General features: G+C 47.1%; 1 protein-coding gene across 6 annotated transcripts in view; it reads right to left on the reverse strand.

Moving 5' to 3' along the window:
- Window positions 1-787: 787 nt before the first annotated feature.
- Window positions 788-27,398, reverse strand: part of efcab7 (EF-hand calcium binding domain 7) — a 150,731-nt gene continuing 124,120 nt past the window's right edge. For all 6 annotated transcript variants that reach the window (XM_038794488.1, XM_038794490.1, XM_038794487.1 and 3 more), the window contains 4 exons: window positions 20,150-20,298; window positions 17,815-18,024; window positions 14,576-14,683; window positions 788-1,208 (listed from right to left, as the gene is read on the reverse strand). In XM_038794488.1, the coding sequence (XP_038650416.1) occupies window positions 1,134-1,208; window positions 14,576-14,683; window positions 17,815-18,024; window positions 20,150-20,298 (542 nt within the window). In that variant the 3' untranslated portion in view covers window positions 788-1,133. The remainder of the gene's footprint in view (window positions 1,209-14,575; window positions 14,684-17,814; window positions 18,025-20,149; window positions 20,299-27,398) is intronic.

Below are 27,398 nucleotides of genomic sequence, written 5' to 3' on the forward strand. Positions count from 1 at the left end.
TAGATTTAGTTTAGTTTTGTTGGTGCAGACTCGATGGCCTGAAGGGCCTCTTCTGTACTGTATGGAATCTGTCCATAATGTTGTTCAATGTACACAAATTAATGTATCTTGTTTTCATCATTCAGATCTCTCTGCATGGTAACTTGCTTTCGCCAGGTAGGTGCAATAATCTTAACTAAGGCTCCTTCAAGGCTGCCATTTATTGCACAGAGCATTCAGGTGGACAGAAGATCATAGAATAACAGAATTTACAATGCAGAAGGTCATACAGCCCATCGGGTCTCCACCAGCCCTTGAAAAGAACACCCTCCACCCTACCCCTGTAACCCGGTAACCCCACCTAACCTTTTTGGACACTAAGGTCAATTTAACATTGCCAATCCACCTATCCTGCACATCTTTGGACTGTGGGAGGAAACCGGAGCTCCCGGATGAAACCCACGCAGACACGGGGAGAACGTACAGACTCCACACAGACGGTGACCCAAGCCGGGAATCGAACCTGGGACCCTGGAGCTGTGAAGCAACTGTGCTAACTACTAAGCTACTGTGCTGCCCTGTTGTGCAACATCAGAAAATATCAGAATATCAGTTTTGTTGGAGTATGGTAAATATTGTGCAAACATGAGACACTACATCTGGTGGCCTGGCCAAAAGCCTGGCAGAATTCACTTCAGCAGGAGCAGATGGATGGGATTGATGGACGGCCTAGAGACCATCTGGTCATGAGATGTGCTTCAATGTTGCTCTCTAATGCCTATGCTTTTAGGCCACAGAATTCATTTTATCTTTTGTGAGAATTGTGTTGTTTTAATTAGGGTGTCTTTCACAAATACACATAATGCCACATTAGATCAAACTATAGTAATCTCCTCCCAAAAAACATTTCTTGTGTAGTGTAATTTCAAAAGTCAGCATTAAAAATTTCCCTTTAGATATGTAAATTCCATGCTGCATAGAACCATAATTATACAAAACACTTAGCCAGCAAATAAATGAGATCAATTAAAAATACATTAGACGGCACACATACAAAAGTGTCAATTTAACTTCACACTTTGGACACAGAAGCATTGCCTCCCAGATGCTAGATAATGCAGCTCAATAATGCATCTCTTTTCTTGTGCTTCATTTCAGGTCACAACACTTTCTGTGCAGCAGTAAATCCATTCCAGCCTCTCATTGACAGGCATCACATGCTGACAGACCTACAAATAACAGGGTAAGAAAACATCAAAATTAATATTTCCATTTTATTGGGAGGGGTGAGGATACTCAAAATCAGTGTTGCTAATTTCCACCCCAATTCCTCTTCCAATTTAAATCTTTTCATGAGTTGGCTGATGTCAGTCACGATATAGTTTGGAACACCGCAATTGCCAACGTGTCTGAGTGAAGGAGGGGAAAGTCAACCAGCTTTTTACTGCTGATTACTATGCAGTGATCTTGACTGACACTATGGGCACAATTGAACCACTGAAATGCGCCCAATGCGGAACTGGGCACCCCGATTAAATACCGGGAAAGCCAAAATCTAGATTTGCGCTTAGCACAAATCAATTTGCTATCTAATCGGCCCATTCCCGATGGCAAGTTCCGGATATGACATGCATATCATTAACCATCATTGGCATTCATCTCCATCTCAGTAGGGAGACTGAAGGAGAATGCAACGGGCTCCGGGGAATTAACCGGCTCCCCAGCGAGAGGCAAGCGTCGCTTAGTACTCCTTTTTTAAAATGTGAAGCTGGTGTAATGGCTGCTCAGGGGAATTAGTAGCATTAGTCTGGGTCTCTGGATTACTAGTCCAGTGAAAATACCACTGTCCCACTGACTGAAGCGTTCCACGTTCCAGGTTGGGGTCGCCACTGGGCCGAGCAGGGGGGGATGTTATTGAGGGGCTTTTTGTCCGTGCGGCCTTCAAGCTATCTTTAAATATTGTGGATACCCATAACAGGGGCAACTGCAGCTGCTGCCTAACCAAACATTTCCAGGACACAGCTCTGCTCTTGGTTCTATACTGAAGGTCACTTTAACTCCCTTTGACTGTGAGCAGCCTCTAGCTTCACAGCTGACAGCTATTGCTAAGGAGGAATTGGCCTTGTTAGTTGTGAGAGAATTTCACAACTGAAGGTTGTGTTTGCTGCTTGCTCCTGCAGTTGCCTGGAGGCTGCTGTTGCTGTTTCTTTCATTTTCTGTAGCCAGAAGAGGGACAATTTTTTCCAAGCTCCTGGAACACCGGGCTCAGGGGACATACAAGTCCAGAAGGCAATCGGGTTTGAAGCAAGAAGACACTGCGGGACCTGGTGTGTGACATTGATCTGAATGGGCCACCTGATGATGCCGTTGAAGAAATACTTTTGCAGATTGCTGATGCTTTTGTTGTTGGGGTGGTGAATGATGCATGTAATTGGCACATCACTGCAGGTTAAACACGCTGGAAGTCATGATGTTCAACTGCACCCTGAGCGCCAGTGGAATATGTGGGTGCCAGGATTTAGTTTCGGTGAGATTAGGCCGCGTGGGAGGGCCTGCACTGTTGCGCCTCCTGGATGGAGAATGGCACTGATGTGTGGAACAACTAACACATTGATGGACAGATCATTTCTATTACAAAGTTCTGGATATGGTAACAGATTCTCAGGTTTAACCTCCGTTTCTGTTGAGGAACATGCGAGGGGTGAGTGTTTTTTTTTTGTGAAAGTGAGCCTTGAATTGATACCAATATGGAGTTACACAGTTGATTTTCAAATCTTTGTTACTATTGATCGTTTAACAAACAAAATATTCTCAAGTGAATTCTCATGGGCACACGTGCATGTCTCAGACGATGATTATGGCATCGCATTTCAATTAAATTCTGAAGCCTGAACAGTTTGTCTGAACTCTAGAAGCGTCAGCAGAGAACATTATAGCGCAGTACAGACCCTTCGGCCCTCGATGTTGCGACAACCTGTGAAACCACTCTAAAGCCTATCTACACTATTCCCTTATCATCCATATGTTTATCCAATGACCATTTAAATGCCCTTAATGTTGGCGAGTCCACTACTGTTGCAGGCAGGGCATTCAACGCCCTTACTACTCTCTGAGTAAAGAACCTACCTCTGACATCTGTCCTATATCTATCTCCCCTCAATTTAAACCTATGTCCCCCCCATGCTAGCCATCACCATCCGAGGAAAAAGGCTCTCACTGTCCACCCTATCTAATCCTCTGATCATCTTGTATGCCTCAATTAAGTCATCTCTTAACCTTCTTCTCCCTAATGAAAACAGCCTTAAGTCCCTCAGCCTTTCCTCATAAGATCTTCCCTCCATACCAGGCAACATGGTGATAAAAATAGACAAACAGGGAAGGTCAGGGATAAATTCACCTCCCTCCATAAACCTAATCAACACCATACTGGGTAAAACTGTTCTACATACAACGGAAAAAATGTAAATTTGAAAATAAAAAGTAGTCTATCGTGATATTTCTTGCTCAGATCCCTGATAAAGTTTACTCAACCAAGGTGACTGGTCATGCTATATTGCCCTTCAGTGTCCAAAAGTTGGGTGAGGTTACAGGAATAGGACAGGGGATTGGACCTAAGTAGGGTGGTCTTTCAAAGGATTTGTGCACACTCGATGAGCCCAATGGCCTCCTTCTGCACTGTAGGGATTCTATGATTCCATAACATGGTTCAGTCTCCTCCTTTTGTCAACCCTACACCCACCACACCCTCCCACCCAACATGGTGAGGAGGAGAACTGTACAACACCAATATGCTTGCACATTTAAGTTATCCATATTTCAGGTTCTGAATTTGATGCTTATATTTCAGTGACTGGCTGATCACTGGAATTTCTTCAAAGTTCCAACCAGAATTCGCAAAAGCAGCTGGCACATGTTAATCCTAACCCATGTAAAGTTTGATGATTTTCATACTTACCTGGGTACTATTCAAACAGCTTTCACAAGAAAAGACTTGAGCAACTATATACTGCACACGATGATGCACGGCAGACATTAGAGCCCTGTCTTAATGTGAACTGATAATGGGTTCCACAACATAAGAGAGAAACAAAAAGATTGTATGCAAACCAAAGTGAAATATTGTTATTAGGCCCACATGGCCTCTGCATAGTTACATGGCCAAATAACTTAGTTCAAAATACTACAGAAAGATGGGTAAGTGATAGTCTTAAAACAGCTCAAATGCAGTATTTTGCAGCAGAAAGTAGAAATTTGGTACATTTATTATAAAACAAATGCACCACAGAGACAGCAGCCAACAATCAAACACTCGAGCTGGGCTTCAGCATTGAGGAGATCATCGCGACCATAGGGTAAGTGTATGGATCAAGGAAGGGCATCTGAGCACGCTCTCTCTAATGTTCCCTGTAAGGGTCTGGGGTCCAGGGGCTCCTCCTGTCACCAGGGGCGAGTGTGCAGAGTGAGGTTTTCTAGCACAACTGGCTCGGTAGATGGCACTCTGAGAGAAGGCGGGACATGTAAGCGTGAGGGAGGCTTGGGGGATTTGAGGGTCCTGGGGTGGAAGCCCTAACTGATTGTCAGTCTCTCCTTCTTCTCCAATTCCTTACAGAAATAACAATATGGCTGGTGTTGCCGGTCCGCAGAGGCTGCCCTCGCGGTGTTGGTGGCAGCTGAAGCAGGCAGACACCGGAGATGGCGACAGCAGCATCGACGCAGGCTGGAGGTGGCACCCATGTGCAGGAGGCCACCGCACACCCTAAAGACCGGCCGCCCATCAAGCTGAGGAGGAACCCAGAGGAGGACCCAGCAACAGCCCAAGGTGTACAGGTCTTTCGAGGAGGTGACGGACAGCATATGTCGTGGGAGACTCCATCTCAACAAAGAGACAGTGCGGCACCTGTGCCATATCCTTACTCCCAGTGGCCATGAAGGTCACCGCAGCCCTGAACATCTATGCAACCGGTTCATTCCAAGGCTTGAGGGGCTACTTGTGCAACATTTCCCAATCTACTTCCTACAAGTTCATCCACGGGGTCATGTATGCCCTGTATGCCTAGGCATCAGACTTTTATCAGTTTTTGAGCTGGATCAGGCCTACCAAAATGCCTGGACTGCAGGATTCTCTGCCGTCGCCAGGATGCCCCAGGTCCAGGGGGGCAATACATGGTACGCATATCGCTTTGCGCGCTCCAGGGCTTCAGGCAGTACTCTTTATTAACAGGAAGGGGTTCCACTCCCTAAATGTTCAATTCTTGTGCAACTACCACCTGCGGATCATACACGTATGTGCACGCTTCCCAGGGAGTGTGCACGACAGCTGCATGCTGGGACACTCGGAGATCCCCGGCGTCTTTGAGGACAACCCCAGGAAGGTGGATTGGATCCTGGGGGATAAGGGATACACCCCTGAGGCCTTGGCTAATGCCGCCAGTGCGAAGGACGGAGACCGAGGCAGAGACCTGATAACCCATGCTGCCACCCATGCTGTCATTGAGTGGTGCATTGGATTGTTCAAAATGTGGTTCCAATGCCTGGACCCCTCTGGTGGTGCACAAAGGGTGTCCAGCTTTGTGATGGTCTGCTGTGCCCTCCAGAACCTGGCACGGCAATAGGTCGACATGCTGGAGGAGGAGGAGAAAGAGGACAACCCAGAGGGGATGCAGGATGTAGATTAGGGCAGCACGGTAGCACAAGTGGATAGCACTGGGATTCACAGTGCCAGGGTCCCAGGTTCGATTCCCCGCTGGGTCACTGTCTGTGCGGAGTCTGCACATTCTCCCCGTATCTGCGTGGGTTTCCTCCGGGTGCTCCGGTTTCCTCCCACAGTCTAAAGACATGCAGGTTAGGTAGATTGGACATGCTAAATTGCCATTAGTGACCAAAAGGTTAGGAGGGGTTATTGGGTTACGTGGATAGGGTGGAAGTGAGCGCTTAAGTGGATCAGTGCAGACTCAATGGGCCGAATGGCCTCCTTCTGCACTGTATGTTCTATGAACTCTATAATGGTGAGCCCGGGGAGGACCCGCATGAGGAGCCGGAAGAACAGACGGTGGCCAGGGTCCGGCATGCCCAGAGGACCAGGGAGGCTCTTATCCTCACCCATTTACCTCCTTCCCACCTCTTTCTCTCCTTCCTCACCACCCCCACCACAATTCCCCAACCCTCTCACCCCACCCCCCTCCCCTCCTCAACTACTTTGTTCCACCCTCCAAAGGTTTGTGTCACATCATCCTAGGATGATGGGCCTGTGTCGGCACTGTCAGCTGTCAATATACAAGGCAGGAGAGTGATGATAACTCAGTGAGATTAGCTCTGGTGCTTGGCTGTTTATGTCAAAGTCTGACTCCGTCCTTCTAATGACAGTGTGCTCACACATCCTCTGATCGGGGTCTGCAGAAATCTTGTGAACATTTGATATTTCCATTCCTCCTAGTTACAAATAGTACCCTCCACCCCCATGCCCAATCATTGATCCTCTCCTTGATCTTTTGTGGTCTACTGCTATATCTCGTGAGTTCCCAAAATGCACATGGAAGGTGGAGGCAACCTGCTGCTTTCCGCACCCTGTGGCCTTTGATGCCCTTGGAGGGCCTGGAGCCAGGGGCGCCCGGTTGACTTACCAGTGTCATTGTCATCGTACTGCCACCCTGTTCTGGCACTGTCCTTGAGATGCGCCACTGTCAGGAGGGCCGGATTCGGAAGTACTGGAGACCACTATTGTTTCCTTGGTGGCAGGCCCCGGCTGGTCTCCAGCGCTTCCACCTTCCTGGCGGTGCCTGCAGGGCCCTGGGGTCTCCATGGGCGGAGGGGCAGCTGGAGTGAGCTCCAGAGGCCTCCGGGTCATCCAGCTTTTCCTGTCCTGGTGGCTCCCCATTAGGGCAGCAGGGTAGCATGGTGGTTAGCATAAATGCTTCACAGCTCCAGGGTCCCAGGTTCGATTCCCGGCTGGATCACTGTCTGTGTGGAGTCTGCACGTCCTCCCCCTGTGTGCGTGGGTTTCCTCCGGGTGCTCCGGTTTCCTCCCACAGTCCAAAGATGTGCGGGTTAGGTGGATTGGCCATGCTAAATTGCCCGTAGTGTGCTAATAAAAAGTAAGGTTAAGGGGGGGGGTTGTTGGGTTACGGGTATAGGGTGGATACGTGGGTTTGGGTAGGGTGATCATGGCTCGGCACAACATTGAGGGCCAAAGGGCCTGTTCTGTGCTGTACTGTTCTATGTTCTATGTCTGTACCATGGTGTCAACGCCCTCGGCGATGCTCCTCAGTGACTGGACCATGCTCTCCAGTGCCTGCTTCTGGGACATGTCCCTTAGCAACTGGGCCTCAGCCGTGGTCATCACAGACTGAGCCATTTCTGGCACTAAGCACCGTTAAATACGGGCCACAATCTTGCAACTGCGGCCGTAGAGAAATACCCCGCTAAACATGTCCAAATTCACACCAGAAATGTTTTGGTTAAATTGCATTCCATGTGCATGTGGATATTCAGTAAGGACAGGGTTTGTGCTGGCCATTGTAAATTTATATATAATACCTTTCACAACCTCAGAACATTCCAAATCAGTTTACAGCCAATGCCACTCATGCACAAATCACTCACCAAAGATCAGATTAGATTTATGCCAGCAAAGGGTGACTAAGAAACTGATAAAGAAAAAAGAGAACATGAATGCAAGCTAGTGAGAAACATAATGGTCGACTGTACAAGTTTCTTTAGGTATGCAAATGAATCTGACAAATGAGGGCCCAGTACAGGTGGGAGACAGGAGCATTTTATCTGGAGAACAGAGAAATGGTGGAGGAACTAAACAGTTGTTTTGTGCCTCTCTTCATAGAAAAGGATACAGAAAATCACCCAGAAATACTAGACAACTAAGGGACTTGTGGAACGGAGGCATTGGAAGAAATTAATATTAGTAAGGAGGTAATACTTGAAAAGTTGACTGGATTGAAGTTTGATAAACCCCTGGACCAAATGAGCTGCATCGTAGAATGCTGAAGGAGGTGGCTGTACAGATCGTGGATATATTGGTGATTATCTTTCAAAATTCTGGAGATTTTGGAAAGGTTCCTGCAGACTAGAAAATGGCAAATGTAACCCACTATTTAAGAAGCGAGGGAGAACAGAGAACCAGAGACTTGTTAGTTTTGCATCAATAGTACGGAAAATTTTAAAATTATAGTTTTAAAATGTTATAACTGGACCCTTAAAAAGTAATGGTAAAATTGGGCATGGTCAACATGGACTTATGAAAGGAAAATCATGTTTAACAAACCTGTTGGAGTTTTTTGAGGATGTTATTTGTAGCATATATAAAGGAGAGCCTGTGGATGTGGTGTATTTGGATTTTCAAAAGGCTTTTGAGAAAGTCCAGTCCCACAAAGGAGGTTAGTAAACACAAATTAGAGCACGTAGCACTGGGAGCAATACACTGATATAGATTAAGAATTGGTTAACGGACGGTGGGCAGCACGGTAGCACAGTGGTTAGCACTGTGGCTTCGCAGCGCCAGGGTCCCAGGTTCGATTCGCCGCTGGGTCACTGTCTGTGCGGAGTCTGCACATTCTCCCCGTTCTGCATGGGTTTCCTCCGGGTGTTCCGGTTTCCTTCCACTAGTCCTGAAAGACGTGCTGTTAGTAATTTGGGCATTCTGAATTCTCCCTGTGTAGTTGAACAGGCTCCGGAATGTGGCGACTAGGGGCTTCATTACAACAAATTCAGTAGTTTCACTGCAATGTAAGTCTACTTGTGACAATAAAGATTATTATTATAATACAGAAAATATGAGTAATCAGGTTATTCTTAATGGCAGGCTGTTACGAGTAGGGTCATGCAGAGATCAGTGCTGTTCACAATCTATATTAATGATTTGGGTGTGGGGCTCACTCAGAGGCAGACTTAATACTAACAATAATGATCTTTATTAGTGTCACAAGTAGGCTTACATTAACACTGCAATGAAGTTTCTGTGAAAAGCCCCTAGTCGCCACATTCCGGCGCTTGTTCGGGTACACAGAGGGAGAATTCAGAATGTCCAATTCACCTAACAAGTGGGTTTTTAGGGATTTGTGGGGGTGAACAGGAGCACCCGGAGGAAAGCTACGCAGACACGGGGAGAACGTGCAGACTCCGCACAGTCAGTGACCCAAGCGGGAAATCGAATCCGGGTCCCTGGCACTGTGAAGCAACAGTGCTAGCCACTGTGCTACCGTGCTGACCACTTCAATGTAACACACAGCGCTAAAGCCTGGGGCCCTGGCCATTGGAGGTTGGGGAGCCATATGGAAAGGTGACTGTTGAGGTGGAGTCACCAATCAGAGCCTTAGTCGCTCTAAATTTGCTGATGAGCCTATCAGCAGGAAATAGAAAACAACATTGGCCTCTGATTAGTGGACACCCCTTTAGGGCGGGTAAACAGTTTGCCACACATTGAGAGATTGTGGAGACTTAGAGCAGTTCAGACACGGATCTCCTGAAATGGTGAAGTTTCTGCAGCAGCCAGCTTTCTGGCACTGGGTCTGGCGGGCAGCCTGAAACAAAAGTGATGTTGTCGACCTAACACTGGGGTGCAAGCCTGCGAAGCCTTCAGCGAAGTGAGGAGGAGGCGCTGGCCAACTGCTATTGAGGGAAGCAGCCGGGTGACTTGACCTCCAGGCCAGGGTTGAGGAAGGCAGGCAACCAGCCAGAAAGAACAGAGGCCACCAGGCCAGATAGCCAGCAGCAGCAGCAGCCAGGAGCACAGACAGTCGTCAAGCGTCAAGGTTCGAAGCTCAGCCACCCATTGAGAGGTGAGCAGAGCAGCAGTGTGTAGGTGCGAAGAGGCTTGGCAATCAATGTCATTCGGACGGGGCTCAACGTCATTGTGGACCGGGCTCGATGTCATAGGAGGCGGACTGCCATGTCACCAGGTGGTGGGGCTGAAGCGGGCACCCGCAAAAAGGGAGAACGCGGGGCTGCAAAAGTATGAGTCCACTTCTGGGCTCAATTATAATATTTGCAAATTTGCTAATTACACAAAAGTAGGTGGGGATGTAAGTTGTGAGGAGGATGCAGGGAGGCTTCAAGTTGACTTGGATAGCTAAGTGAGTAGGCAAGAACATGGCAGATGGAATATAATGTGAATAAGTGTGAATTTGAACTAAATTGGTAGGAAAAATAGAAATAATAGTGAGTGATTGGGAAGTGTTGATATCCAAAGTGACCTGGGTGCCCTTGTTCTGAATCTAGCATGAGTCTAAAAGCTAGCATGCAGGTGCAACATCAATAGCGAAGGCAATTTGTGTTGGCCTTTACCGCAAGGGGATTTGAGTACAGGAATAAAGTTGTCATGCTACAATTGTGCAGAGCCTGGGTGACACCACACCTACTGTACAGTAGTCTTGGTCTCCGAAGAAAGGATATACTTGCCATTGTGGCAGTGCAACAGAGGTTCACCAGACTAATCCATGGGACGGTGGCATTGATTTATGTGGAGAGATTAAGGAAACTGGATCTGTATTCTCTTGAGCTTCAAAAAATGAGGTGATCTCATTGAAACTAACAAACCTCTCAAAAGGACATGACAGGGTGGATGTAGTTAGGCTGTTTGCTCTCGCTGGTGAGTCTAGAACCAGGGGACATAGTTCTCTGAATAAGGGGGAGGCCACTTAAGACTTTGATGAGGAGGAATTTCTTCACTCAGAGGGTGATGCATCTTTGTAATTCTCTATCCGAGGGCTATGGAAGATGGGTGAAAATATTTAAGACAGAAATTGATAGATTTCGAAAGACTAATGACATTAAGGGGTTATGGAGATAGTGCAGGTAAGTGAAGTTGGATGATCAGCCATGATCCAACGGAAAGGTGGAGCAGGCTCGATAAACTGTAATACTTCTGCCAAAGCTGGAGAGAACTGGAAATAGGGTCAGATTTATACTGTTGGGGGCGTGGAGCAGGGGAGCTGGAGAAAACTGGAAATAGGGTCAGATTTATACTGTTGGGGGCGTGGAGCAGCGGAGCTGGAGAGAACTGGAAATAGGGTCAGATTTATACTGTTGGGGGCGTGGAGCAGCGGAGCTGGAGAGAACTGGAAATAGGGTCAGATTTATACTGTTGGGGGCGTGGAGCAGGGGAGCTGGAGAGAACTGGAAATAGGGTCAGATTTATCCTGTTGGGGGCGTGGAGCAGCGGAGCTGGAGAGAACTGGAAATAGGGTCAGATTTATACCGTCGGGGGCGTGGAGCAGCGGACTGGAGAGAGGGCCACCGACAGGTGGAGATTGACAAAGCTGACGTCAACTGAAAGAGAAAAAGAATGTAAATGGGGTGATTAAGGCTAAGAAGGGTGCTGATAGTCGCATATAAAGAGATTAAAATGTGTTAATGGCATAACAAAGGTGAGCAATGTTTCAAAGAGAAACTCGGAACAGGGAACAGATGACCCAAGAGGGGTGGGGGAGGTGTTGCCAATCAGCACCAATAATGTTGCCAAGTTAACTAGATATGGCAGTTATTAATGATAATATTGCTTTTCAGAGTGGGCAGGTATAAAATGATACCACCACAAGGCTTTACCGGATAGCGATCAAAGACCAAACAACCAGTTAGTCAGTTCAAGTTCAAAGGTAGTTTACTGACACACAAGGATTACTTTACAACACCAGGATAAAGTCCAATATGTTTGTTTCAAACACTAGCTTTCGGAGCACTGCTCCTTCATTCACCTGAGGAAGGAGCAGTGCTCCGAAAGCTAGTGTTTGAAACAAACATGTTGCACTTTAACCTGGTGTTGTAAGACGTCTTACTGTGCTCACCCCAGTCCAACGTGGCATCTCCACATCAAGGATTACTTTGACATGCAACGTAAAACACTACAAGTTAAATTACACTTAACAACTACAATAACCTATACTTCATTTCAGGGCAACCGGCTCTTTGCAGATGAACAAGGCCTTTGTCCGTATCTTGCGTGCTGAGTGGAAGAAGTGGCTCAGTTTCTGCTGGCTCATCTGTCTGGTAGCGATCGTTGGTCTTGAACTTGTCAGTCTGGTCGTTATAGAACATAGAACGATACAGCGCAGTACAGGCCCTTCGGCCCTCGATGTTGCACCGACATGGAAAAAATCTAAAGGCCATCTAACCTACACTATGCCCTTATCATCCATATGCTTATCCAATAAATTTTTAAATGCCCTCAATGTTGGCGTGTTCACTACTGTTGCAGGTAGGGTATTCCACGGCCTCACCACTCTTTGCGTAAAAAACCCACCTCTGACCTCTGTCCTATATCTATTACCCCTCAATTTAAGGCTATGTCCCCTCGTGCTAGCCACCTCCATCCGCGGGAGAAGGCTCTCGCTGTCCACCCTATCTAACCCTCTGATCATTTTGTATGCCTCTATTAAGTCACCTCTTAACCTTCTTCTCTCTAACGAAAACAACCTCAAGTCCATCAGCCTTTCCTCATAAGATTTTCCCTCCATACCAGGCAACATCGTGGTAAATCTCCTCTGCACCCGTTCCAAAGTTTCCACGTCCTTCCTATAATGAGGCGACCAGAACTGTACGCAATACTCCAAATGCGGCCGTACTAGAGTTTTGTACAACTGCAACATGACCTCATGGCTCCGGAACTCAATCCCTCTACCAATAAAGGCCAACACACCATAGGCCTTCTTCACAACCCTATCAACCTGGGTGGCAACTTTCAGGGATCTATGTACATGGACACCGAGATCCCTCTGCTCATCCACACTACCAAGAATTTTACCATTAGCCAAATATTCCGCATTTCTGTTATTCTTTCCAAAGTGAATCACCTCACACTTCTCCACATTAAACTCCATTTGCCACCTCTCAGCCCAGCTCTGCAGCTTATCTATGTCCCTCTGTAACCTGCAACATCCTTCCGCACTGTCTACAACTCCACCGACTTTAATGTTGTCTGCAAATTTACTCACCCATCCTTCTGCGCCCTCCTCTAGGTCATTTATAAAAATGACAAACAGCAACGGCCCCAGAACAGATCCTTGTGGTACGCCACTCGTAATTGATATGCTGCACTTGGGTTGGCATAGGCCGGATCCAAGAGAGACCAAACATATGGCTGTGTCTCTTTTTATCCCTCTGAGATTTTGCGTTCTTTGGGGCGGTCCTTAGCTTTGGACCCAATAATTCGACAGGCTTCGATCACTGCCTTCGATTTTGGCCAATAAAGGGGTGGGTACCTTAATGGCTGGGCGTGTCCTGAGCGGTCATTGACCTTGGCTGTTTGGGCTTTCTTAGTAAAGGGAGTGGCGCCGATTAGTCTGCATCTGTATCGGTTCCCTGAGTACAGTTCTTTTGTTCTGGGGAAATGGGCCATTCCTATGCCAACCCAAGTGCAGCATAATGACCAGACGGGCAAGTTCAAGACCAACGATCGCTACCAGACAAATGAGCCCAGCAGAAACAGATCCACTTCTTCCACCCAGCCACGCAAGATCCGGACAAAGGCCGTGCTCATCTGCAAAGAGCCGGTTGCCCTGAAGTGAAGTATAGGTTATTGTAGTTGTTAGGTGTACCATCACTAAAAATAGTTTTCTTTTTAACAATAAAGATGATCACTTTCGGTGGCATTGCTGAGACTGAAGTGGTACCAGCCTGCTGAATGCTCAGCAGCTGCTGGAGATGGAATCTCCACCCTTAAGTGGGGTGGGAGCCTCTATGCCAGGCAATTAATTGCCGGATGGAAGTTCCTTAATTACAGTAGTGACTACACTTCAAAACGTACTTCAAAGTGCTAATGAGACATCCCCTGGGTGTTTAAAATGCTAAATAAATGAGAATTTAGTCTTGATGGACACAGCATCATGTCAGGGCTCCTGGAAATGGCCGACAAGAGTTTGCGCCAAGATTTCACGTCCCCAGTTAGAGTCACTGCCGTCTCAACAAAATTCAAGCTGTGTACGTATGAAATGAAATGAAATGAAAATTGCTTGTCACGAGTAGGCTTCAATTAAGTTACTGTGAAAAGCCCCTAGTCGCCACATTCCGGCGCCTGTCCGGGGAGGCTGGTACGGGAGATGAGTAAATTATTCAGTTTGCTGAGACTTATTTGCTGATACAAATGTCATGATAGATTCATGCCATGGTATGTTACAAAGGAGTTGCAGATTTGGTGTATTACAATGTTACCACTAACCGTTTTCATTCATTCACAAGATGTAAATGTTGCCGACAAGACCAGCATATATTATCCATCCTAGCTGCCCTTGTGAAGTTGGTGGTGAGTGGGAATCTTGAATCTAACTGAGCAGCATTCAAGGCTATTTCAGAGGGCAGATAAAAATCAACCAAATTTGGGGTTCTGATGTCACATATGGGCTAGGCTATGTAAGGATGGCAGCTTTCCTTCCCTAAAGGACATCAGTGAACCTCTTGTGTTTTTACACTAACCTGGTAGTTTCATGGTCACCATCACTGGTACTAGTTTTGTCTTCCAAATATATCTCATAAAATGAATTTAAATTCCTTAAATTTAAGCTCATATCTCCAGATCATTAGTCCTGGTCTCTGGATTACTCACTGAATAACATAATCACTGGGTTGTAGTAAAGAAATGCACATTTCAACTTACTGTAGTTGTCCTTGGTGCTACTTCCACTGCAAAAATACTTAGTCCCCGACTGCTGACACAGTTCTTACTCTGTTCATTGTTGACATGAACAATCACTCTTGTTTCAGACTGTAAAAAATAACATAAGGTTACCAAAACTTGCACAATAATAACACTACAACAGGATGCTGTCAGGGCCCATAACCTTTGCTGGCTGTGGCCAGTGCATTCAGCAATTTATTTTTAAACATGGAGAGATTCTAATTGTCAGAAAACTGGTATTTGTAACAGTGGGACACATGGCTCCAGATCTCATTACAACCTTGGTCCAAATACAGATATAAGAGTAGAATTCCATATGCGTGGTGCAAGTGTCAATATTCTACTGTGTTTGGCACAAGGGGGCACAAGTCAATAGAGATTAGGGAGAAAACTCTCCAGCGGCTGGAATCTTATTTGGCACCAAGCAATGATCTCAGCCTCAGCGCATTTCTTAGTTCCTGAGGGCATCGTCCTAGACTCAACTATATTCAGCAGTTTCATCAATGGCCTTTCCTCCATCAGGTCAGAAATGGCACTGTTTTCTCATGATCGCACAGTATTCAGCTCCATTTTCAACAACATGCAGGTTTGGGCGGAGAAAAAGCAAGTAACATTTGAACCACACAAGAGTCAGGCAATGACCATCTCCAACAAGGGAGAGCATAGCCACCTTCTTTTGCCATTCAATAACACTATCACATTTGAATCATCCACCATTGACATCCTAAGGATAACTGTGGACCAGCCAAATTAATGCTGTGGCTGCATCTGCAGGTCAGAGGTTGAGTAAGCCTCAGCACCAACTACAAGTCACAAGTAATAATAATAATAATCTTTATTATTGTCACAAGTAGGCTTACACTAACACTGGAATGAAGTTACTGTGAAAACCCCTAGTTGCCACACTCCAGCATCTGCTCGGGTACACAGAGGAAGAATTCAGAATGTCCAAATTACCTAACAGCACGTCTTTCGGGACTTGTGGGAGGAAACCGGAGCACCCGGAGGAAACCCACTCAGACACGGGGAGAATGTGCAGACTCCGCACAGACAGTGACCCAAGCCGGGAATCGAACCTGGGACCCTCGAGCTGTGAAGCAACAGTGCTAACCACTTAAGGAATATGATAGAATATACTTAATTTGTCTCTATGAGTGCAGGTACAACAGCTCTTGAGAAGCTGGGCAAACTGCAGAAAAATCTAGCCTGCTTCATCTACATGTTATGAACTAGATTAAACATTCACTCGGCTCCACCACAGGCATGCCATGCTTGCAGTATGTCCACGTACAGGATGTACTGCAGCAAGTGAAGGCTTTTTTTGGCAGGACTTCCCAAACTTGTAATCTATACCAGCTGGAAAGGCAAGGACAGCAGGTGCATGGAGCACCGTCATCTCCAAGTCACATCGCATCCCGAAGTAGATAATATCACTCTTCCCTCATTGTCAATAGGTTGATTTAATCCTTTATATGGGTGGGGAACACTCCGTGGATCCGTAGAGTTGTTCTTCAAAGGGATAGGCAGTTGGGAGGGTCTAGCACTGCTGAATTTGCTTTATTATTATTGGGTGGCCAATGCTGAGAAGGTGTTGGGATGTTGAGTGACCCTGAATCTGTATGGGGTCAGATAGAGGCGAGGTCGTGAAGGGAGCCTAGCCTGGGTACGTTAGTGACGGCCTGGCTTCCGTTTTCTCTGGATAGGTACTCTCGATCCCGGTGGTCGTAGCTCATTTGAGGATTTGGGGACAATTCAGGCAGCATTTTAAGCTTGCAGCTGGGTCGAGGCTGGCCCCTATCTGTGCAAATCATTTATTTGAGCCGTCGAGATTAGACGCAAGTTCAGTGTGTGGGAAGGGAAGGGGCTGGAGAGATTCAGGGATCCCTTTACAGATTGACGGTTTGCCAGCTTGGCTGAATTGACGGCTATGTTTGAGTTGGGAGGGACAAATTCATTCAGGTAATTCCAGGTAAAGAACTTTGTGTGGATGGCCTGCCTAACATTCCCTGAGGCACCGCGGGAGTCTGCTGTAAAGGATTCTTTTTCTGGCGGGGTCGGAAAAGAGTAGAACGTCTGGTATTTATGGGCAAATTGTGTCTGAGGACTCGGACTTGGCAGGTGGAGTGAAGGTGAATTGGAGGAGGGAGCTGGGTCCAAGAGTAGATGATCAGGTGTGGAAGGAGGCCCTTTTCAGGGTGAATGCTACGTCTTTGTGTGCGCGGCTTGGTCCACTCCAGCTTACGATGGTGCGCTGGGCACACCTGACCAGAACTAGGATGAATGTTGTTTTTCCGGAGGTTGAAGCCGGTGCGAGCGGTGTTCCGGGGGGCTGACCAATCACACACACACGTTCTGCTCTTGCCCCAAACTGATAAGCTTTTGGGTCTCCTTCAAAACTGTGTCGGCAATTCTGAATATTGAACTGGAGCCTTGTCCTTTGGTGGCCATTTTTGGGGTGTCGGACTCGCTGGGGCTGCAGAGGGGAGTGAAGGCAGATGTTCTTGCCTTTGCCTCGCTGATTGCCTGGATGTGGGTTCTACTGGGGTGGAGGTCCTCTTCTCTGCCCAGCAGCTCAGTATGGTTGAGGGACCCAATTAAATTCTTGTACCTGGAAAGTCAAGTACACTGTCAGGGGGTCGATTGAAGGGTTCTTCCAGAGATGGCAGCCATTCATTACCTACTTTAAGGAATTAATCACCGTAGTTGCTAAGCGGGAGGAGGAGCGGGTTGGGAGTCCAGGGTTGTTTTGTTTGGTGTAGTTTATATCTTAGTGGATAGGGTGGGCATGGTTGATTTAGGGTTTTTGATATGTGGGCTTTGTGTATGATCTACTGTGGGGAATAAGGGTTTTGTTGTCAAATTTATAAGTTGACACCCTGTTTTGAATTTTAAAATAAGCTAATTTGCTTCTTAAGGAGATTGCCATCAATAAGTGAGCCTATCAAGACATGCCAGGAACAAGTGAAGGAACTGCTCCAATGTTCGCCATTGACATGACTAAAATCAGGATATGTTCACTCCGCTTCAATATGTAAGAAACACCCCGATTATGATCCTTGGGAAAGACAGGGCTTGGAATTGTGTTCACTGACAAAAAGTGAATTACAGCTTATATTATTTAAATTTATATTGAACACTAACACAATCTATGGATGCTACAAACTATAAAGAAACAAACTATAAATTAATCAAATAAAACAAATGATAACAATGCATACTTTATTTTCAATGACCGAAGTGATTTGTGTTTCAGTCTTGTAGATGTGAATCACCAGATTGTTGTAATCCTTCATGGCTTTTGCTTCTCCTTTTCTTATGACATATTTGCAGATAGCTGAATTGAGATGGCCTCCACCCATTTCCAGACTAACTGGTGTCAGCTTAAGTTTGCTGTTCTCTGCATAGATATTAATTACAAAAGGGCATGCCTATATACACAAAGAGAATGCATATTTTAATGAGGAACTCCATTTCTCTACATAGATGTCAAGATTCAACAGTTTGTATCTGTATAGTGCCTTTTCTGCAAAATATTCTGAAAACTCTTGAAACAAAAACTGAAACAAGCTAAAGAACAAGAACTGAGAGTGGAACTCTCAACTGAAACAAGCTAAAGAACGGTTGGTGACCAGTGGTGTCCCGCAGGGATCTGTTCTGGGACCTCTACTCTTTGTGCTTTTTAGAAATTACTCAGATGAGGAAGTGGAAGGGTGGGTTAGTAAGTTTGCCGATGACACAAAGGTTGGTGGAGCTGTAGATAGTGTCGAGGGTTATTGCAGGTTACAACAGGACATTGACAGGATGCAGAGCTGGGCTGAGAAGTGGCAGATGGAGTCCAACCTTGATAAATGTGAAGTGATTCATTTTGGAAGGTCGAATTTGAATGCTGAATACAGGGTTAAAGGCAGGATTCTTGGAAGTGTGGAGGAACAGAGGGATCTTGGGGGCCACGTACATAGATCCCTCAAAGTTGCCACCCAGGTTGATAGGGGTGTTAAGAAGGCGAATGGTGTGTTGGCTTTCATTAACAGGGGGATTGCGTTTAAGAGCCACGAGGTTTTGCTGCAGTTTTATAAAACCCTGGTTAGACCACACTTGGAATATTGTGTCCAGTTCTGGTCGACTCATTATAGGATGTGGATGTTTTGGAGAGGGTGCAGAGGAGATTTACCAGGATGCTGCCTGGACTGGAGGGCATGTCTTATGAAGAAAGGTTGAGGGAGCTAGGGCTTTTTTCACTGGAGCGAAGAAGGAAGAGAGGTGACTTGATACAGGTGTACAAGGTGATGAGAGGCATGGATAGAGTGCATAACCAGAGACTTTTCCCCAGGGTGGAAATGGCTGTCATGAGGGGACATAATTTTAAGATTATTAGAGGAATGATTAGGGGAGATGTCAGAGATCTGGAGCGGAATTCTCCGCCCCCCCGAGATTCGGCCGCGGCGGGAATCGCACCGCGCAGGTTGGCGGGCCCCCCGCGGCGATTCTCCGGCCAGCGATGGCCCGAAGTCCCGCCACTGACAGGCCTTTCCAACCGGCGTGGTTTAAACCACCTCTGGTACCGGCGGGATTGGCGGCGCGGGAGATCTGACCTCGGGGATGCCCCCACGGTGGCCTGGCCTGCGATCGGGGCCCACCGATCAGCGGGTGGGCCTGCGCTGTGGGGGCACTCTTTTTCTTCTGCCCCAAGAGACCCACTCCCCTGCACATGTGCCGGTATGACGTTCGCAGCTGCTGACGCTCCGGCACATGCTCGGACTTCCGCCAGCTGGCGAAGGCCTTTCGGCCCCGGTTGGTGTGGCGCCAAAGGCCGTTCGCGCCGGCTGGCGGAACGGCAACCACTCCGGCGCGAGCCTAGCCCCTCAATGTGAGGGCTTGGCCCCTAAAGGTGCGGAGAATTCAGCACCTTTGGGGAGGCCCGACGCCGGAGTGGTTGACGCCACTCCAATACGCCGGGACACCCCACCCCACTGGGTGGGGAGAATCCCGCCCAAATTCTTTACACAGAGAGTGGTGGGTGCGTGGAATGCACTGCCAGCAGAGCTGGTGGAGTCAGAGTCATTAGGGACATTTAAGCAACGCAATGGACAGCGGTAAATTGAAGGATGTGGGTTAGGTTGATCTTAGATTAGGAGAAATGGTCGGCACAACATTGTGGGGCATAGGGCCTGTACTGTGGTGTACTGTTCTATGTTCTCTATGTTCTAACAAGAGCTGTGAGTGGAACTCTGTGCTTGTAGGTCTGCCACTGCTAGTGCCAGTAAATGTAAGCGTTGAATTATAAATATAACATAAGCATATCATAATCCTAAATATATTATGCATATAGTTTTTTCACTTGTGCACTGATGTGTTAAATAAACCTAGTTACACTACTAAATTACAATAACATTTAAAGAGCAGATTATACCTAAGCTTCATCCAAGTAAAATATAGAATGTTTGCACCTGGAAACATATGGATCTTGAAAGTTTGCATATTTACACATTTTTCTTCTTATAATGATTAATGGCTCACTGATATCAATCAAAATGAACATTAGAAACTACATACCTCATGCATTTCCAGTGTTTTGCTATAACCCATTGATTCAAGTGTCACCCAGAGGTCTCTTGGATCACCTTCCCGATCATTGGCTTCCATCAGGTTCAAGTCCATGAAACCCTGGCGTGTCAGCTCGTTTTTCTTTGTGTCAAAATTTTCTGTGCAGAATATGGAAGTGTAAAATAAAGGTATATTTAATGGTGCCCTATAAGGGTTGTAAAGCTGCTGTTGTACATCTCCTTGTGGTTAGCTCAGAGGCACTGATAATGGTGTTGCGAGTAGCTGACATGTCCAAACTTGACTGCAATCAAAGTTTAACTCAGGGTCACACGTGTCGGTTTGAAGAGACACAGCGTAATGACAGCAGAATTCATAATCTTGAAACAAAATCTCAATTAAATATCCTCTTAGTTTTCTCTACATGGAAGTAGTTCTATTATTTCAAATTTTCTTCATAACTAGTTTTATCTCCTTGCATTATCTTGTGAATCTGTGCTGTATGTTCTCTGTGACTTCAATAGCCTTTCTATAATGGGACTCGTAAAACTGCACAAAGTACCTTGGCAATGGCCTAACCAATGTTTTGTAATAATGTCCCATTATTCTTACATACCTTTATTCTAGTCAGCTTAACATCGGTGGTAGGAGAAAAATAAAGGAATCTTTTGTAAGGGGCACAAAGAGTCCACACCGGCTTGGCGCGGCATGGAGCAGTGGGGCTGGGTAGAGGTCCAGCAACATGTGGAGATTGATAAAGATCAATATTTATATTGTCAGAGCTGTCTTTTTCATTTTTTGCTATGATAAAGTACAAAGAAACTTAGTTGGTTGATATTGGATACGTCCTGATTTGTGTTATCATTAAGTTAAATTGAGAGGTAAAACATTCTGGGCGCGATCTTCCAGCCATGTTGCGCCGGAATAGCAGCTCACTGTGGCGCAGCGTGGCCAGTGGAAGCCGGGAGACCCCACTCCCAGGATCTATCCGGCTCGCAAAACTTTGTGAGATTCAACGCAATCTTGTGAGATGTTGCAAAGGGAATCCCGTCCACAATGGGCGGGATCAGTATTTTGCAAATCTGCATATTTGAGCGAGGCAGTAAGCCTTACTCTAATGTGGAAATTCCCAAGGTACCTGAGGTTTTGGGGTTCTTGGGCGAGTGCTATTTAGTACTGATCCCCATCAGATCAGCACATGTGGGGGTCTCCAATGGGATCAGAGGCCCCCAGCTGCATGTCTTTTGGGTAGGGTGGTGCCTTGGCACTGCCAAGGTGCCTGGGTGGCACTGCCAGCTTGGTGTGGCACTGCCAGGTTGACACTGCCAACGTGCCAAGCTGACATTTTTTTGACACATGCACAATCGGGCCAGGGTTGCCCGGCATGGGTGTTGGAGACGGATACAGCGTTCTGGCTGGAGGGAGGTTGGGGATTTGTTGTGGGCCTCGGAGATTTAAAAATGGTGTCCTGATCTCTCGCTACAACGGGGAGTTCCAGTGAGCAGAGCTCCACATTGTATAAAGCAGGGCTATGTGCGGCCTCAGCTGTGCATTCTCCGTTTAGGTTCCTTATTCAAATTGAGTCGCGCTGAATAGCCACGTGCTTCTCAGCACTGTGAGTGCTGGGAAAAACACGGCTAAACACGCTTGTTCAGGAACTTTGTTCCCTTTTGGGAAGATGGCGCCCTATGTAACTTAGCCTAATAACAACTGGATGATATTTTTTTGAAATTCTGAGCTGTGTATGACTGAGGTTTTGGCTTCCTTCTGAGATCTTCATGAACAAATTTAAATGAATCATCAATTGTTGGCAACTCTGCAATTTTCTCCCTAGTCTCCTTTTGTTTCTTGTGCTTAGCAGCTCCACTCAGTTGTTTCAATGACCCAGATCTTGCAATGGTAATGATGGCACAACTGTTACCATTCGTCGTCATTACTCTATTAAATCTGACAGCAACTTTGGGAATCTGCACAGGTGCAAAATAACGCAGAAACCTAGAGCTGGCTTTTACAGCCGCACATTGAGCATGCTGGCCCCCGCATGGTTACGCAAAATCTGGTTTGATGACATTGGGTAACCAGCCTAATGTCATCAAGCCAGTCTGCAATAATACAGAAGTCAGGAGGGTGCTGAAATTGGCAGCCCACCAGCCAGTTTTTAAAATCTAACGAACAAGCAATTCAGTTATTAGGAACGCAATTGGCTGAGATTTTGTACTGCCTATCAATTTTTGGCTAGGTATTGCAAGAGTGGGCAGCACGGTGGCGCAGTGGTTAGCACTGCTGCCCCATGGCGCCGAGGTCCAAGGTTTGATCTCGGCTCTAGGTCACTGTCTGTGTGGGTTTCGCCCCCACAACCAAAAGATGTGCAGGTTATGTGGATTGGCCACGCTAAAGTGGCCCCTTCATTGGAAAAAATAAATTGGGTACTCTAAATTTTTTTTAAAAAGTATTGTAAGAGTGGATAGAAAGGGCTGCAAAAGGGACTTTGACTGACTTTTGTAGCGGGTCTGCTAGTGTAGGGTGGGAGCATTTGCAAGTGTTTGTCATTAATATATTTATTTCTCTGAGCCTTTTATAAATAGAGAAGAGGCCTGCAGACAGGGAATTAGTGATCTTTGAGGACTCTAATATATCACCTGGAACTGTTCCTCCTCCACTGACAAGGAAAGGAGAAGGAGACAGAGGAGGCAGCTGTACTGGAACAGGTGTGTACTGCAGTCCAGGCAGAGAGAGCTTGCTACATAGGAGTCTACACAAGAAAGACAACAGCAGCAGGTACCCAGAGTCAGAAGACATTATCCTGCCAAAAAGCTGTACTGGTCAAGGATAACATTGCACCCTACATCTTTCCAGGGAGATAGTTATATCACTGTGTGATATGTTTGCTGGGAGATGGTTTCCAATTGTTTTGATAGCCAAGCTATGCCTGTTGCTTTGAATTCTTTTGCATCTAGGTCCATCCAGGCCGCAGCGAGATGGTGGGATGTCACAATCAGTAGCCCATCACTGCATCAAGGTTGACAGATACAATCTTCAGGCATATCCATGAATTAATCATGTTCAACGCAGACAAAGCTAGTCAAAACAAAAGAGCTTGGGGTTTTGCAAGTATTGTTGGATTCCCTAAAGTGGAAGGGCTCATAGGTTGTTTGTGGCAACCTGAACCATTTGGACTGCCAGGGGTCTTTTGTCAGCAGAAATTGATTCCATTTATTAAAGTCCAATTTATTTTGTGACTATAGACAAAAGGTGTATGCACGGAATCCTGGGAACAATCATGGTTTCTACAAACTTAGGCACATCCAGGTGCCAGGGATGTTCTTTGGATGACTAGCTTCTGATACCTGCTCAAAGGGTGGATAATGGCCTCAGTCAGACATCTGCATACAGAGGTGGAGATGCAGCACAAGAGCCAGGCCTCCACCAAGGCCACCATCGAGCTGAACATTGGTATGTTCAAAATGAGATTTAGACGTTTGGATCATTCAGGTGGCACACTGCAATATGGATCATGGATCATTTGTGGTTGTGCCTGCTGCGCTTTACACAATCTGGTGTTCCAGAGAGCGGTGGTGCTAGCAGGGGAAGGTGTACTGGAGTGGGACCAAGTCTGATGATGAGTATGAGCCATGCCATCCAGCTAGAAATGCCAGTGCACAGGAGGCTTTGGGTGCCAGAGGGATGTGCAAATCACTTATTACGCAAAGATTTACGAGTAATGTATAATTCACTCAACGATACCAACTTTGCACTGCTCCATCTTCTTGATTTCTCTCATCATTTAAAACCAGTGTCAGCTGTGCTTCTGAATGAGAAGTGTTGAGAAAAAGACTCAGATTATACTCTTTAACTCTGTCTCCCACTCCAAAGGGGAGGAAACTCATTCAAACCATTGCAACTTAACATTCCCACAGTTTGACAATTACCCTTTGCGAGTCCCCCTCCAGGTCATGAGTGATCGGTGACAAATAATAATAACAATAATAATCCTTATTATTGTCACAAGTAGGCTTACATTAACATTGCAATGAAGTTACTGTGCAAATCCCCGAGTCGCCACACTCCGGCACCTGTTCGGATACACTGAGGGAGAATTCAGAATGTCCAAATGACCTAACAAGCACGTGTTTCAGGACTTGTGGGAGGAAACCGGAGCATCCGGAGGAAACCCCCGTGTCTGCGGGGTTACTGGGATACGGTGACAGGGTGGAGGCGTGGGCTTAAGTAGGGTGTCGTTTTCAAGGGCCTGTGCAGACTCGATGGCCCGAATGGCCTCCTTCTGCACTGTAAATTCTATGATCGTCACCCACTCTGCTCCCGATTCCTTCACCCACCCCGTACTCTTTCTGTGGTGGCTGCCCAGTGATAGAACTGTAGGTACTGGAGGGCCAGGCCTCCCACGCTTCTTTTCCTTTGGATCCTCGGATTTCACCCCCCTCCACCACCACCCCCGACAGAAACGCCATGATTAGTTTGTCGACTGTCTGGAAAATCACCTTGAGGATGTAGATTGGGAGGGATCTAAACAGGATGAGGAACCTGGGCAGTACGTCATTTTGATCATCTGTATTTTCCCTGCGAGGGAGAGTGGGAGTGGGCCCCACCTTTGCAGATCCCTTTTGATTTCCTCCACCAGACCCATCAGGTTCCATTTGCGGTTCCATCTCCAGTCATGTGCTATTTGGATCCTCAGGTAGTGGAATTTGGTCTCAGCTTGCTTGAACGACAGTCTCTCCAGCTGTCCCTCCACCCTGCAGGTTCACTGTGAAGAACTCGCTCTTGCTCAGGTTAAGCTTGTAACCCGAGAAAGCTCCAAACTCCTTCAGGAGTTTCATTGTTCTTTATATGCTGGTCTGGAGGTTCTAGATATAGAGGAGCATGTCATCTGCGTAGAGTGAAACCCTATGATCCCTGTCCCCACTTCAAATACCTTTCCATCCCTTTGCTGTTCTGAGGGCGATCGTAAATGGCTCAATTGCCAGAGCAAACAGCAGTGGGGGTGGTGGGCATCCCCGCCTCGTGCCTCTATGCAGCCAGATTTAGAGCCGGTGCTGTTCGTCCAAATGCTCGCCATGGAAGTGCTGTACAGTAGTTTCACCCAGGAGGTGAACCCTGGCCCGAACCCAAACTGCTCCAGTACCTCTATGAGGTACTTCCATTCGACTCTGTCGAAGGCCTTTTCTGTGTCCTGGGAGATTACCATTTCTGGTGTTCTGTCCCGGGAGGGGGTCATTATCACGTTCAGCAAATGCCCGAGGTTTGATGTTAGTTTCCTGCCCTTGACAAAGTCCGTCTAGTTCTCCATGATTACCTCTGGCACGCAGCTCTCCAGTCGCCTCACCAAGGCCTTACCTAGAATCTTTGCGTCTATATTGAGTTGCGAAATGGGTCTGTAGGACCCACACTCAATCGGATCTTTGTTCTTTTTGGGTATCAGCGATATTGTGACTCGTGCTAGTTTTAGTGGCAAGGTGCCCCTTACTAGTAAGTCTGCAAATATCTCCCGCAGGTGTAGGGCCAGTGCTGGCATGAATCTTTTGTCCCTGGCGCCTTCCCTGTCTACATGGAGTTGATACTTTCCATAACTTCCCCCAGTTCTAATGGTGCTTCCAGGCCCTGTCTCTTATCTTCCCCGAAGACCGGCATGTCCAGTCCATCGAGGAACTGCTTCATCCCAGACTCCTCCTCGGGGGGGGGGGGGGGGGGGGGGGGGGGACTCGGGTACTGAATGGACCAGCTGCTGCCTGGCTGCACTCCCCTTCCTATCTTTGTGCGCTTGGTATGCAATAATTTCACCTCTTATCACCACCTTTGTTGTCTCCCAGACATGGAGGGGGAGACCTCCCTATTCTGGTTGTTGCTAACCCGTCTATGGCCTGTGATATCCGTTCACATAATTCCTTATCAGCCTGTAGGGGGACATTGTGCCCGGCCGGTCTCCAACCTCACATCCACATAGTGTGGAGCATGGTTGGAGATTACAATTGCAGAGTACTCCACTCCTACTATCCTTGGAATCACCACTTTCCCCACTACGTCGATGCTACTATATACCCAGTGTAACTGGGTGAAGGAAAACTCCTGCTCCCCGGGTGTGTGAATCTCCATGGGTCTACTGCCCCCATCTATTTCAAGAAAATATTCAATTTCTTTACCATGTTTGATTTTGTTTCCCCGACTTGGGATTTGATCTGTCCACGGGTCCTGTACGCAGTTAAATTCCCGCCCCAAGATGAGTCAGCATGTGTCTATGTCAGGGAATTCCGCCATGGTTTTACTCATGAATTCCGCGCCATCTCAGTTGGGAGTGTACACGTTTACCAGGACCAAGGGTGCCCTTTTGATTTCCTGTGGATTGGAACTTGCAGATCCCAGACAGAACTGATACTACAAGCCATTAGCATAGTAATGAGCTATCTCCGGGGACAAAGGAGAAACATTTAAGCAATCAGTACCAGGGCAGACTCCCCGGCGCCAGTGCAGACTAAAACAAAGGCAGGCCAACGGTTACCTAGGGCCCGCCCGGCGATCGAGGAACAACCCCTTTATTGGAGAGAATCAATACAAATGATTGGGACATGGTCCAATTAATTGGGACCAAGTTCAGGAATGTCCATTTTGGAATCGGGACGTGGCCACCCCAGGTGGTACACACGGATCAAATGTCCCTCCAACTTAGATGGCAGTGTGTGCCTTGCCCAGTTCAGGATCTTTTCCTGGTTTTGGTACCGGTCCAGTTTCGCAATGATGGCCCGCGGCTGTTCCCCAACCTTGAGCTTTGGCAGGAGTGCTCTGTGGGCCCTGTCCACTTGTGGGAACGGGGAATCTTTCCCCTCCAACAAGTCCAACTCTGGTCGGTCGCGGCCTTCTCCAGATCTCTGATCATCGCCTCCTCTGTCTCCAGACACTGCTCTGTCTTTTCCAACACTGCTTGAAAGGGGACCAGCACCATAGTTATCACCATTGCCACCATTTCGAACTTGGTGGCGTCTTTGAGGACTTGGAGCTCCTGTGTTAGGACGTTCCTCCTTTCATTTATCGGGGTTGGCCTGGTATATGTCCTGCCGGCCCATCCCATTCGGTTATGGGTGGTTCCTCATCACCTCGCATGTTCACCATCGCCTCAATCTTCCTCTCCAGAGTTTTACTGGTTCTTCTGTCTTTTTGGTTCCTGGCATTCCTTGTTCGTCGTGGTGTTGTGTGTGTGTGTGTGTGTGTTGGGGGGGGGGGGGGGGGGGGTCTTCCCTAGGTTCAGCGG

Source organism: Scyliorhinus canicula, chromosome 4 (assembly GCF_902713615.1).
Source record: "Scyliorhinus canicula chromosome 4, sScyCan1.1, whole genome shotgun sequence".
Taxonomy (NCBI): domain Eukaryota; kingdom Metazoa; phylum Chordata; class Chondrichthyes; order Carcharhiniformes; family Scyliorhinidae; genus Scyliorhinus; species Scyliorhinus canicula.